This window comes from Phodopus roborovskii, unplaced genomic scaffold (genome assembly GCF_943737965.1).
Source record: "Phodopus roborovskii unplaced genomic scaffold, PHOROB, whole genome shotgun sequence".
Taxonomy (NCBI): Eukaryota; Metazoa; Chordata; class Mammalia; order Rodentia; family Cricetidae; genus Phodopus; species Phodopus roborovskii.
Window position 1 is genome coordinate 20,267,361 of NW_026126410.1, and position 15,121 is coordinate 20,282,481.

General features: G+C 39.0%; 1 protein-coding gene across 2 annotated transcripts in view; it reads right to left on the bottom strand.

Moving 5' to 3' along the window:
- The window catches only part of Wdr70 (WD repeat domain 70), a 211,064-nt gene that overhangs the window by 158,055 nt on the left and 37,888 nt on the right, over positions 1 to 15,121 (bottom strand). For both annotated transcript variants that reach the window (XM_051182513.1, XM_051182514.1), the window contains 2 exons: positions 6,531 to 6,590; positions 4,801 to 4,934 (listed from right to left, as the gene is read on the bottom strand). In XM_051182513.1, coding sequence (XP_051038470.1) covers positions 4,801 to 4,934; positions 6,531 to 6,590 — 194 coding nt within the window. The remainder of the gene's footprint in view (positions 1 to 4,800; positions 4,935 to 6,530; positions 6,591 to 15,121) is intronic.

A 15,121-nucleotide genomic window follows, 5' to 3' on the forward strand; every position in this document is an offset into this window, starting at 1 on the left:
TTATTAAGAGTCAGTAAGACCTTGTCATTTAAGCACATATATATATATATACACATATACATACACATATGTGTGTGTGTGTGTGTGTGTGTGTGTGTGTGTGTGTGTGTTTTCTACCTCTTTCCATTCGAAAGGTCAAGAAAAATTATGCTTCAGTGTCAATGAGCATTTCATATTTGGTCTCTAAATACCATGGCTATAAAAAGAAAATTGAGCTTGTTGGAGAAGCATTTACTCCAGGACTTGGGAAGAAATATATCAGGAAGTCTACATTGTATTGTCTCAGGAACTAAATCAGCTTTTAAAGACATATAAATTCATGTCAAATTATACTCAGTAAGGACTCCCAGGGAACAAATCTGGACAATTTAAAAACCAAAAGGAACGACTGCAACAAACTGAAACCCATGAAAAGGTTTAAAAGAAGTACTAAAAGTGTAGAAATACAAGGAAAGGAAAAAAATAATTGTACCAGTGTTGTAGTTACTTTTCTACAGCTGTGACAAAACACCAAGGCAACTGCAAAAAAAAAATGTGTAATGGGGCTAATGGCTTCCAAGGGCTAGAGTCCATGATGGCAGAGCAAGTGCACAGCATCAGGAAGAGGTGCGAGAGTACATCTTAATCCACAGGCAAGGGGCAGAGAACACACCTCCTAATCCTTCCCAAACAGTTCCACCATCTGAGGGGCAAGTATTTGAACATATGAGCTAGAGGGGTCATTCCTATTCAAGCCACCACAACCAATAAGAGGAATAACTTATTCACTACCACTGCCCCAGAGCTGAAGTGGATGCAGTGAAATAACCAAGCACTTCCACTGCCTCTGAGGTAGGAACCAAACAGCACCAGTAAGTAAAAAAACCTCTTCTTTTAAAAGAGTGCTGCTCCTGGTATTGGCATAAAAATAGACAGGTAGACCAATGGAATCGAATTGAAAATCCTGATATTAATCCATGCACCTATGAACACCTGATTTTCGACAAAACAGCTAAAATGATACAATGGGGCAAAGACAGCATCTTCAACAAATGGTGCTGGCACAATTGGATGAGGGTGTGTAGAAGACTGCAGATAGACCCATGTCTGTCGCCATGCACAAAACTCAAGTCCAAATGGATCAAAGACCTCAACATCAATCCAGCCACATTGAACCTCTTAGAAGAGAAAGTAGGAGGTACCCTTGAACAAATTGGTATAGGAGACCGCTTCTTGAACATAACTCCAGGGGCACAGACACTGAAAGAAACAATTAATAAATGGGACCTCTTCAAACTTAGAAGCTTCTGTAAGGCAAAGGACACAGTTGACAAGACCAAACGGCAGCCCACTGACTGGGAAAAGATTTTCACTAATCCTATATCCGACAAAGGGCTGATCTCCAAAATATACAAAGAACTCAAGAAACTAGTCAACAAAACACCAAATAACCCTATTAAAAAATGGGGTACAGAACTGAAGAAAGAATTCTCAATGGAGGAAATCAAAAAGGCTGAAAGACACTTAAGAAAATGCTCCACATCCTTAGCTATCAGGGAAATGCAAATCAAAACAACTTTGAGATACCATCTTACCCCTGCCAGAATGGCTAAAATTAGAAACACCAGTGATGACTTATGTTGGAGAGGATGTGGAGAAAGTGGAACACTCCTCCACTGCTGGTGGGAGTGCAAACTCATACAGCCACTTTGGAGATCAGTATGGCGGTTCCTCAGGAAAATGGGAATTAGTTTACCACAGGACCCGGCAATCCCCCTCTTAGGCATATACCCAAAGGATTCACATCAATGCAACAAAGACATCTGTTCAACTATGTTCATAGCAGCACTATTTGTAATAGCAAGAACCTGGAAGCAACCTAGATGCCCTTCAATTGAAGAATGGTTAATGAAGATGTGGCACATCTACACAATGGAATACTACTCTGCAGAAAAAAATAATGGTATCTTGAAATTCGCAGGCAAGTGGATGGCACTTGAAGAAACCATCCTGAATGAGGTAACCCAGTCACAAAAAGAGGAACACAGTATGTACTCACTCATATATGGATTTTAGACCTAGATCAAATGATCACCAGCCTATAATTCACATCACCAGAGGAACTAGGATACAAGTTGTATTCTAAGAGATTCATATAAAGTCCCTCACAGAACTGGGAAGGGACAAGTCCCCCAGACCTCAGGTATAGTGGGGGAGGACAGCTAATGGAGAGAGAAGTAGGAGAAAATGAGAGGGAGGAGAGGAAGGCATGTGTGACTAGGAGGATTGAGCCTGGTTAGGAATGGAAAATAGGAAAGAGAGAGAGAGACAGAGACAGAGAGAGAGAACATAAAAGAGGGAGCCAATATTGGTTTGAAGATAAAGTTGAACACAAAGAAAGGTCGAGGGAACTACAAGACTGCTCCCAAATAACAATCTCAGCTTCCGTGGAAAGGCTATCATAAATGCCCTTCCCGGAGAGTGAGATCAACAACTAACTTCTCCATGGAGTCCTCAACTAATGCCTGTTGAAAACAGGAGCAAACACCCATACATAAACACTGAGTCAAACTAGAACCCAGAAGCAGATGGAGAGGACAAGACCATGCGGTAGAAGTACATAGAGACAGCTTACCTGAACAAGGAGGAGCTAAGGGCCACTAGACTGATAGCTGGGAAGCCAACAGAGGTCTGACTCGGACTCCCCTGAATATGGGTCTCAGCCAGAAGGTCTGAGCAGTCTAAGAGACCTCAGACAGTGGAGCCAGGATGTATCCCTGGTGCACAAAAGGACTTTGCAAACATATCCCCCATGGAGGGATAACTGCCTTATTCTAGAGATAGGAGAGAAGCCCTAGTCCCTACTTCACAGGACCTGTCAGATCTACATGACCCCAACTGGATGGCATTCCCCTACATATTGTATTGTGGTGGGGGGTTGGGAGGGGAGGGTGTTTAGAGTGCATGGGAGAGGGTAGAGAGGGCAAAAGGGAGGGAAGGAGGGAGGGAGGGCTTGGGGGGAGGGAGGGAGGGAGGGAGAGGGAACTGGGATCGACATGTAAAATAATAATAATAAAAAAAAAAAAAAAAAAAAAAAAAACGCTTTGACTCCAAAATTTAAGTTGAAGAACAAGTTACTGGGGAAAAGTATTTCTATTTTTGTTTCCACAGAAAATGAAAAGATGTGGATTCCTTCCAGACTAATGTGGTTTGATCACACCAGACCGCCTGAAACAGAGTACAAGCTGATCCTACATTCCAAACAGCTGGACAAAACAGCCCTACAGACTACAGCTAGGATATCTGAATCTTCTTCGAATCCCCCAAGACAGCGCCCCTTACCAGCAGGAAGTAGTTTGGAAAGAACGACGCCCAAATTCCCAAATATTGTGTATAAATGTTTGTTTTCATTTAATTGGACTTTGTTATATAAAATTAAATAAAAAATACTCTATATGCAAAAAAAAAAAAAAAAAAAAAAAAAAAAAAATAAAAGAGTGCTGCTAAGCTTATAGACAAAATGACAGATTTAGAAAATCACTGATCTATAACCCTCAATGAGATCAGTAATCCAAATAGCAAACATCAATTACATGTGACAAGGTATTTCTCACAAAGTTCCTAAGTGAAGTATAAAAAATAATTTTAAACAAATACTTTTTTAAAAAGTTTATGTGTGATCTGTCTGTACTATATTTGAGCAGGACATGGTAACACACACATACTTTTAATCCCAGTACTGTGATGGGAGATGCATATATATATGTTTCTCATCTGGTTAATGAATAAAGCACCGTTGGCCAATAGGAAAGGAAGATAGGAGGGACGAGGAGACAAGGAGGAAGAGGAAATAGTAAGGAGGAGTCAGCATAGAGAGAAGGGAGATAACAGAACCGCCATTCCTCCGCTCTCGGTAAGACCACGTGGAAATACATAGAAATGGGTTAATACTTAAGACAGAGCTAGCCGATAAGAAACAAATAACTGGCCAACAGCATAATATCAAATACAGAGTCTCTGTGCGTTATTTGGGGCTGGCACGGCGGTGGGACAAGACCGGGAGGCAGGCGGAAAAACCATACTCCTTACAGTACTGGGGAGGCAGAGCAGGCAGATTTCTGTTAGAACAGGCCAGCCTGGTCTACAAAACAAGTTCCAAGTTAGCCAGTTACACAGAGAAACCCTATCTCGAAAAAAACAAAACAAAACAAACAAAATCACTTTATAATGAAGTGATTCCTCCATTAGTATCAGTAATACCAATTGAATTTAGGAATCTATCTTAATTTTCTAGTCACTAATATTAGAATAATATGACAATATGATCTCAGTGTGATACAGTAAAAAATACTGGATAGTAGACAAAGGAGTAAAATAATACCACAAGGAAGCAAAATGCTACAAGCCCATATGAAGGCCGCTATCGGAAGCACCATGTCAAGCCCTTTTGGTACAATGCTAGATTCTCCAGGACCCACAAGGAGAGGAGAGAACCCACGGTGTTCTTCACATGTATACCATGGTACATGCACCTACACACATAATATACCCACACAATACACATATACACATGCACACACACACACACACACATACACACACACACATACACACACATGGAATTATACATGAGTGTGGGAGGCGCATGTGAATGAAGCTAAGGAAAAGAAATGTATGGTTTGTTTTATTTTCATTTATAATGATATAATTTATATAAGATAAATATCATTCATTATAAACTGAGGTCAAATGACAGCAACATTATCTCCAAGTATGAAAAACAAAAAAAGCCAAATATGGAAATAGTAAGTAAATACATACCACTCACAAGGCTGAAGGGATCGAAATGCCTTGAAAGAAGCATCCATTCCAGCAAAATCCCAAAATTTAACGTCATAGTCATATCCTCCAGTGACCAAACGGGCACCTGAGGGATCCAAACCCAAAGCAGAAACCTGTCCAAAATAAGCAAACAATGAATGGAGAAAAGCAAGTTACCATTACAATCCCTATTTCTAGTCTCAATACCACAGCTATCAGAAAGGCACTACAAACTGCCAAAGTGAACTGAAAACTCATGTTCACAGAAAAATCTGTGTAAATGTTGTCGAAGCTTTATTCCTTCCTAATCATCAGTGACTGGAAACAATCAAGATACCCCTCAACAGGTAAATAAATAAGTGAATTATGATATATCCACAGACTGGAATCTGTGAATATGTTCATAAAAAAAAAAAAAAAAAAGGCTGAGCTACTGATACATGGGTAAATGACAGAAGGTTATATGCTGACAGGTGGGTGCAGGAATTGTATCCAAGTCCACTGAGGCATCTCTCCATGGCATTTGTTAGGCATATGATAATAAAAAGAAAATGAAGGCAGTAGTTCTCAAATATTTGAGGGAAACTTCCAAATGCTAAAAATCTATCAAGACCATTTAGATTCAGAATCTATTGAAGACCACAAAGTATTTTTTAACATAACATGTATATGATAGCATTTATGTGTATTGATATTAACCACCAGAAATGAGGACATTTGACATCATTTAAAATAACGTTAAACTGATTATATTTAACAAATATATGTATGAAAACAATATTTACAAATGATAAGTTTCTATGGCATGAATGGCTCTATTTTAATATTCCTATCCATTAATTTTCACATTTCTGGATCTACCTCTGTTGAAATGTTTCTTTCTCATTATAGAATATATATTCTTATGTGTCATACATCTAAAATTAAATGGTAGTTTCAGTGAAATGAGAAAGTATGATAATTTTACAATTTCAGTGGCTTTTTTTAAGATTTATTTATTTTATGTATGTATCCATACATAGAGCCTACGTGCCAGAAGAGGAGAGCATCAGATCCCACCATAAAAGGTTGTAAGCCACCATGTGGTTGCTGGCAATTGAACTCAGGACCTCTGGATGGGCAGCCAGTACTCTTAACCCCTGAGCCATCGCCTCAGCCCCAATTTCAGTGTTTTTAATGCTTTCATTGCATATGCATGCACACTTTGCTCACTCAATCACCAATTTTAATAACTTTGCAATAACAGAGTGATTTCATCTTACATAATAAGTATTTCTATTATTAGGCTTTAAGTAACATAAGTAGGTAAATAATATGAAAATACAATACAATTAACGTAACCTTATATCAACACAGAAACCATCTAAAGTGTATTTCTTATCTCAGCATTCATCTGTGATGTGAACAAATTCATGCCTTTCACTGATATGAGAATAAAGCTGAGGACAATGGGAAATTTTCCCAAGCTAGTAAGAACAAAACTATTATTTGATTATCACTTTATAATGTTTCTGTATCCCAGGAAAAGAGGTTCTTAAAGCCAACAATAACACTGATAATAAGTGGTCCCCATGAAAATGAATGTGAAAGTCTTCTTTCAACTCCATTATGTCTGCACATTTCATGACTTTGCTGGCCTCAGAATGGTCTTGGGTCGTTAATATACCTTATCAGGAGACTGTACCAGGAAAGCTGTTACTGAAAAAAAGAACAGAAACATTTAAACTTACTGTTTTAGTGCCATGCTTCAGTGTTATCTCATGCGAGTCAGGAATCCTTTGGACAGGGTTCTGAAACAAGAAGGTCCCATTACATCAAGGAGAGAAATGATGGGCATGTGGACCTACACAGCACATCAAAGGAGTACCCTGATGTGTGTGCTATTGGTGCCCAAAGACTATGATAGACAAGCACTCTACCAGGAAGAGCTACTTCCCCAGCCCCTCCTTTTCTTCCCTTTGAAAGTTTGAAAAAACGTTTACTAATTGTTTAGTGTATATGTGCATTTGTGTGTGTGTCTGTGTGTCCATGTGCATGCCATGGAAATACAACAATATACAAGTTGTCCTCAGTTTCCTCCTTCCACTATGTGGGTCACAGGGATGAAACTCAGATCATTGCCTTTGGCAGCAAGTGCCTTTACCTACTAATCCATCTTACCAGCCCCTTTCTGAATCCTTTTGTAAATTTTTCAGCAAGATTTTTCTAAATTGCTCAGACTAAGCCTTGAACTTGCTATATAGTCCAGAAAGGCTCTAGATTGCAAACCTTCTGCCTCCCTAATGTGTGGCAGGCAATCACAAACATGAGCCACTATAAACAGCGAAATAAAGATTAACAGAATCAGTGGGCTGTGGGGGTGCACACCTCTAATCCAAGCACTCAGGAGGCAGAGGCATGAGGATCTCTGAGTTCTAGATCAGCTTCATCTACAGAGTTCCAAGACAGCCAGAACTACATTTAAGAACCCTGTCCCAAAAAACTCAAAATTAAATAAATAGGTAGATAGATAAGTAGGTAGGTAGATAGATGAGTGAATAAATACACAAATAAATACACAGATAAATAAATGAATGGATGGATGGATGAGCAGAGACAATGTTTTGTTTGTTTTTACCACAAAGCCTTAAAAGAAGGGAGTCGAGGGAAGGAGCTGGAGAGATGGCTCAGCAGCTAAGAGCACCCAGTGCCCACATGACCGTTCATTACTACTTTACAACTCCAGTTCTGGGAGACAAAATACCCTCTTCTGCAATCCATGGTCTCCTGCAGAGATGTGGTACACACACACACACTCACCCAGGCATACACATACATGTAAAAATAATAAACAAATCTTTCCATAAAATAAATGAGGATGTCTTTCTTCTGTGTGTCTAAATATACTACACTTCCTCTATTTCTGCTCGTAAGTCATTTGAGCATTCTTTTTGTTTTATTTGTTTGAGATAGGGTTTCTCTATGTAGCTCTGACTGTAGACCAGGCTGACCTCCAACTCACAGAGATCTGCCTGTCTCTGCCTCCCAAATGCTCGAATCAAAGGCATGGGCCACCATCACCCAGCCTGAGCATTTTTTATTGTTTTACCTGTCTTGTCTGTCTGCTTGTTTGTTTGTCTTTAAAATAGAAGCTCTTACTAGATTACCTTAGAATGCCTAGACACAAGTAATCTTTAGCCTCCTTGGTGTTTGAATCTACAGATATCTTGACCTATCACTTAATAGCTTGACTTTAAACAAAGAAATCTTTTGGGGGGATTAAAGGAGGAGGCAATTCAAGACAGGGTTTCTCTGCTTGGACCTCGCTGTCCTAGAACTTACTCAGAGATCCACCTGCTTCTGCCTACTGAGTGCTGGGATTAAAGGCAGCACCACCACTGCCTGGCTCCAAGAAACTCTTTCGGTTAAAGAAAATCATTTCTTGTTTATTGTAAACCAAACATTAAGCAATAAATCAGTAGATAATATTTGAGAAATTAAGATTTGTTTTTCTGTGAAGTCACAAATTATAGAAATCAGAGAGAGATTAAAAGTTTCTATCAGGGCCAGTGAGGTGGCTTGGTAGTCAAAAATACTTGCTATCAAAATGACTACCTGAGTTCTATCCCTGAGACCCACAAGATAAGAGAACTGACTGCTGACTCCAATGAGCTATCCCCTGCCCTCTGCACATGTGACAAAGCATGTCCCAAACACTAATAAATAAAGTGTATATATTAAAAAAAAAAAAAAAATAAGAAAGGCCAGTGAGATGGCTCCATGGGTAAAAGCACTTGCTTTCAGGGTTAATGGCCTGGGATGGATTTCTGGACCACACATAAAGAGAGAATTGACTCCCAAATGTTGCCATTAAACGTCCCTAAGCACCCCATAGCATGTGTACACACACAGAGAGAGACTAGGGCAGTGGAGGGTAAACATAAAAACGTTTTTAATAAAGTTTACAGTTTTAAAAAAATCTTGAATAAAGTTGAAAAATATCTCCAAATTGGGGCTGGAGCATCAGATCAGCAGTTAAAAGCACTGACTGCTCTTCCAGAGAAACAGGGTTTGATTCCCAGCACTCACATGGTGGCTTACAACTATCTGCAAACCTAATGCCTTCTGGTTTCCACAGGCAGCAGACATGCATGTGGTACCCACACATCTGTGTAAGCCAAACACTCATACACATAAGAATAAAGTTTAAAAAAAAAATCAACATCTTTATAATTACAATATTTTGATGTATAAGTAAATACACCTCAAAATTTTGTAGGACTGTTTCAAAATTCAATTATAAAACTCAAAGGGAACCTAGCAGGCATTAAAGAAACAATAAAGTAAATTAGCATTATTAATTCTAGCTGGCAATTAAAACTTCACTAGCAACCATATTAGCTGACAAATTTAGAACAAATTTATCCTATAAAACTCTTTTCTAAGGTAAATAATAAATACAGAAATCTGGCTATATCTTAGTAAAACATGATTACTTCTTTCTGCTCTCTATACACTGTGTACACTTAACACATACACAGTATATATAGACACCTCCAAGCAGAATGGTAAGTCATCCCTATTTAATAATCATTTATTCAAGTAAGGTCATACTACCCAGGAGGGGAACATCAATCAGGCATCTACCAACCTCCCCCTCAAGAAGCTCGTGACACAAGAGGCAGACAGCATGACTACAATTTTTTGTTTTTGGTTTTTTGAGGCAGGGTTTCTCTGTGTTACAGTTCTGACTATCTGAGAACTCACTTTGTAGATCAGGCTGGCCTCGAACTCCCAGCGATCTGCCTGCCTCTGCCTGAGTGCTGGGATTAAAGGTGTGTACCACTATTGCCCACCTATGATTATAATTTAATATAACAAACAATAGAAGTATGAAATGATTAAGTGAGAGATAGTAGAGAAGGATACATAAATAACATTCAAGAGTTCACAATAAATATGTAATTATGAGTCTTCATTATTTAATCAAACCTTCATTATCTAAGAGCAGGGTGATTACACTAACATCACATGTGTTGTAGAATATTATTTTAAGGTGTGTTACATTTGCTTATGCTCTGGAACATTTGTTCAACAATGTAGAGCAGTGTTGCTTTTGTTTATGCTGTATTTGTTTAAATCTGTGAAGCTGTGATTCTTTGCCTGTCTAAAACACCTGATGGTCTAATAAAGAGCTGAGTGGCCAATAGGGAGGCAGGAGAAAGGATAGGCTGGGCTGGCAGGCAGAGAGTATAAATAGCAGAAGAAATCTGGAAGAAGGGGAGGAGGAGCACAATAAAACAAGGAGAGAAGGATGCAAGGGGCCAGCTACCCAACTACACAGCAAGACACAGAGTAAGAGTGAAAGTAAGATATATAGAAGTAAGAAAAGGAAAAGGCCCAGAGGCAAAAGGTAGTCAGGATAATTTAAGTTAGGAAAAGATGGCAAGAAACAAGCCAAGCTAAGGCCAGGCATTTATAACTACAAATAAGCCTCTATGTGTGATTTATTAGGGAGCTGGCTAGCAAGCCTTTAAAAGAGCCAAAAAGTAAAAAGAGTTAATAAAAATAACAACAATTATGTCCATTACAGAGCCATCCATTACAAACCAGACATGTTGGTTGTGTCTGTGGTTTTAGTAATTGAGAGGCTTGGGTAGATCTTGGGTTCAAGGCTACCCTGAGCTACATACAACCTGCAGGGCTGGGAAGAGTGTGCTGCAGTTAACAGGGTTTACTACTCTTGTAGAGAAGCCACACTCAGTTCCCAGCATCCACATGTGAGCTCACAACCTTCTATACCTCTAGTTCCAAGGGATCCATCACCATTTTTTAACCTTTGCAGGCTCATGCATATATATTACACCTATATACACTCAGGCAATACACATTCAATAAAATAAGTACTTTAAAAAAACAGCAAAATTCTGTCTCAAAAAAAGCAACAAAAATTTGTGGATTATTTTGTTATCTGTTTAACTAAGCACATAAGATATGTTCTTTTTTTTTTTTTTTTTTTTTCCCTACCTTCAATCTTTCTCCTGACATAGCTTTTATTCCTTAACATGTAAAGAGATAAGTACTTCCCATACACTAGGCCTCCTAGCCACACAGAAAGAGGAGAGTAAGCCTATCTACTAACCTCAGCCCAGGCCCTGTACCTGTGTATTGCAAATGCCAGTTAGGGCATGCAGTTGAAGAAAAACACAAAAAAACAAACAAAAACTATCAATTTAACATATTTTTAGTGCCTAATGTTTACCTTTTCCTCCACAATTTTTTCCAAAGTATGGTTTCACCTAGTCTCTATCTTCCCTCCATCTGCTACTTTGCCACTGTGAGATGCCTTTTATTCCTGGTGCCTAGGGCACACAAAAAGCACTGAGTAAATATTTCTTGAACAAATCAGCAAGTCACTGCAAATGCCCCAGACTTTGCCTGCTCATCTGGCTTTCCAACAGCACAGTGACTACCCATCTTTCCTTTTTAAAGTGCCCTTTCCTGAGCGAAAACACCCTGGCTAAAAAGGCCAGGAAAGCTAGATTATATAGACGCAGTCCTGCCACTAGATAAGTGTGTCATTAAACATAGTGACAACTCTCATTCTCCTCCCTGGAAAGCTGTGGGTAAGAGTAGAGTTTGCTATGAAGGCGTGGCACATACAAAGCTTTTCACACAGAATGTAACACATGGGAATGCAGAAAAGTTTTGGGAATGAATAAATTACCCCTGTCTATCTTGATGATCAGATTAGTCGGTAATTGTTCATTTAAGTCAGACTTTGCAATTGAAGCAGGCTCTATCCCATCAAATCAGTCCAATGAGAAGCAGTAAATAACAGTTTTCCCAAAGAGAAAATTTTGCAATGAAATTATTATACCACAACTAAATTCAGGTTGAACACTGCAACAGCACAGAAGCACAGGAGGCAGTTTTGTTTCAGGCTATTTGCATGAGAAATATTGCTATCGTCCACTGCTGCAATAGCTTACTGAAGGCAGCTGGGAACCAGACGGAGAAGAATAAGCAGCTGGGAAATTTCCAGTTTATTTCAAAACAAAGATACTACTTTAAGGTTTAATATTTTCTGAGAAGTATTACACATAACCTATTTTAGAGGTGAAAATATTCCAACACAAATTCAAAACAATTAAAATGCTGAACAAATGGATTCTGAGCTCTCCCTCCACTGAATTACATAGGACACTGCCGTATCTATGTATAAGTGACAACATTTGAAACATTTGAGTTAGAGAGGAAACTATCGTAACCCACACCTCGTTTTATAACTAATTACTTAAAAGAAGAAACTATAGTCTGCCTTTCATTTCATAATTACTTTTTAATCATTCAGCAAGTAGAAATACCATCACAAAAAAGCTGGTATGAGAATTATTTCATTTAATTCAGTGCACAATGTGCCTATATATAGACACTTTCTAACACTTAAGCAAAAACTTAAACCACAAAAATTCATATTTACATTAGGAGTGAATTAAAAGTGTTGTTTACATTTAAAACCAAAGTTTTACTGGAAATCATGGAGGGCATAACTCATAAAAAGCCCAAATAACGGGCAGAACTTAATCATCTAAAATAGCAGCAATTCATCTTTCTGGAGCATATCACTTAGTGACTGTACTTTTTCCAGTACTTTTTACTAATGTCTTTGAAAGACGGCTTAGTGTGAATTCACAATTACAATAAAATATTTTCAAGATTTTGCTGCCAAGGAACATCATAGACTAAATTACTTTAGCAAAGTAATTTATAAGGAGAACTCATAACAAAAGCTACAATGTTAATGGGGGAAAAAAGATACTCCTTCCTGTCTTGGATTGGTTTTAAATGCCACCTGAAGGGTATTTCCCAGGCTCTTTGGTCTGTTTCAGATAACAACAGTATGCACATCTGGGCTAACCTGGGCAGTTCTATATGAGGAACACCCTACAGTGTTTTCAAAAGATTTGCAAATCATAGTGCAAAAGTCAAAAGTTAAGAAAGTTATATATGTTTGCTACTATAAGCCATAATAAAAAAGACTTCTTGGTGATCTCTGATCTCCAAGGTACCTACACTCATGTACACAGATGAAATATGGGAGAGAGAGAGAGAGAGAGAGAGAGAGAGAGAGAGAGAGAGAGAGAGAGAGAGAGTTGAGGAGGATGACATATGTGCCAGGGTATGCTTGTGGAGGTCTGAAGACCACATTCAGTAGTCAATTCTCTTATTCAGCCATGTAAAGGCAGGATCTCTTTTGTCTCTCCTATGCAGTGCACTCTAGGCTAGTTCTCTGCAAGCCCAGAGGCAATTCTCCTGACTCTATCTCCCATCTCATTGTAGGAGTGTTAGTATGACAGATGCATGGGATTGCATCTGGCTTTTAAATCATTCATTTTTAATTTTTAATTATGTGTATACATATGTATCTGTGGGGGTGCATGCACACCTGAGTGTATGTGTTTGAAAAGTCCAGAAGAGGGTGTTGGATCATCTGAAGATGGCGTTAAAGGCTATTGTGAGCTACTGGACTTGGATGCCCAGAAACAAACTTGGATCCTCTGCATGAAGACATCTCTCCCTGCTTTCCTGTCTCCTCTTTTGACATGGGTTTTAGGGGTTCAAATTCAGAAATTCAGCTGTGCCTTAAGTGCTTTTTAAACCAATGAGCCATCTCAGATGTTTTGGGGGTTTTTGTTGTTTTGTTTGTTTGTTTTTGAGACAGGGTCTGCCTGTACAGTCATAGCTGGCCTAGAATTCAGTATGAAGACCAGGATGGCTGAAAACTCAGAGATCCACTTGTCTCTGCCTTGGGAAGAGCCAGGATAAAAAGCATATGCCATTACATCCAGCTAGATTTGTGCTTGTTTTAGTCATTGGTGACATTGCAGATTTTGTTTTTTGTTTTGTTTTGTTTTGTTTTGTTTTTTAGCTTATTGTCCATTTGCTTATCTTTGGATAAATTCCTTATTCAAGTCTTTTTGCCTCAATTTTATTAATTAATTAATTTTAATGATTCTGAGGGTTTGTTTGTTTTGCTTTTGCTTTTTTGTTTTTTGAGATAGGGTCTCTCTGTGAAGCTCTGACTGTCAACAACAAAGTAACACAATGTAAAACAGGTCAAAGGTTTGGGAAGTAGCTCAGTAATAGAAAACTTATTTTGTATGTACAAGACCTGGGTTCAAGACTCAGAGACGGGTGGGGGATATATGCCTTTAATCCCAGAACTTGGGAGGTAGAGGCAGGTGTAGCTCTGTGAGTTTGAGTCTAGCCAGAGTCCGGTCTACAAAGAGAGAGTTCCAGGACAGCCAGAGCCCCACAAATAAAATTTTGAAAAATACATATCAAAATACAAATAGCTGTCATGTGGGGAGCAAATACAAGTCCTAAGTGAATGTGCATTGTTGACATGACAATCCATGTCAAGGGTGCCAATGCCTCAGACTCATGGGAAGGGCAAAGGGTTCCCCTGAGATGAAAATGGTTGAATTTCAGATAAAACTAGTATGTATGTGCAAAACATGGCAACTGCCGCTTCCTCATCTCAGATGACTGCAACCTGAGACTGTGCTACTACAGAGACTTCTCTACTACAGTGCACCCTCTCTCATTTGTTCGACACATAACTGATGCATTGAGTTTCTGGGCTGCTGCAGATATATTTCTAACTGAGCACACAACCCACCCGATCCCAGCTTTACCTGTGCCTATCACTTCTTCAGTCCCTGCCACATGTCAAGTCCAAAGCAGTACAGGTCGCAGCAATATCACTTCAAACTGTTTCGTAAAGACTGCTAAATCTATATGTTTCTCAGCTACACTGAAATTATTTTATAACTTCTCAAATGTAACAAATATTTCATATGAGAACTATGCATTTCCATGCTCTGCTGCTACTGTTGCCACAGATGTTTTTGCTGAGACAATATGCCCTACCATCGACCCCAGATTTCCTACTCCAAAATATGCCTACCATCTACCCCAGACTCCCTACTCCAAAATATGCCTACCATCTACCCCAGACTCCCTACTCCAAAATATGCCTACCATCTACCCCAGACTCCCTACTCTAAACAAAGTATTTCTCGGACATTTAAAATGTTTACAGTTAAAATACATCAAGAATGTGACAAGAGCCAGGCATACTGGGATGAATCAATCAGTCACATTCCAGAACTATACATTGTTCACACCTATAATCCCAGCACTCGGGAAGCTGAAGCTACAGGACCTCAAGTTCAAAACCTCCTGCCTGAGCTCCTGTTTGTTCCTCACTACCATCGCCAAAAGAAGAGAGATGGGGAGTCAGAGACCCCCACAGAATTAAGTATTTGTGGTGCTG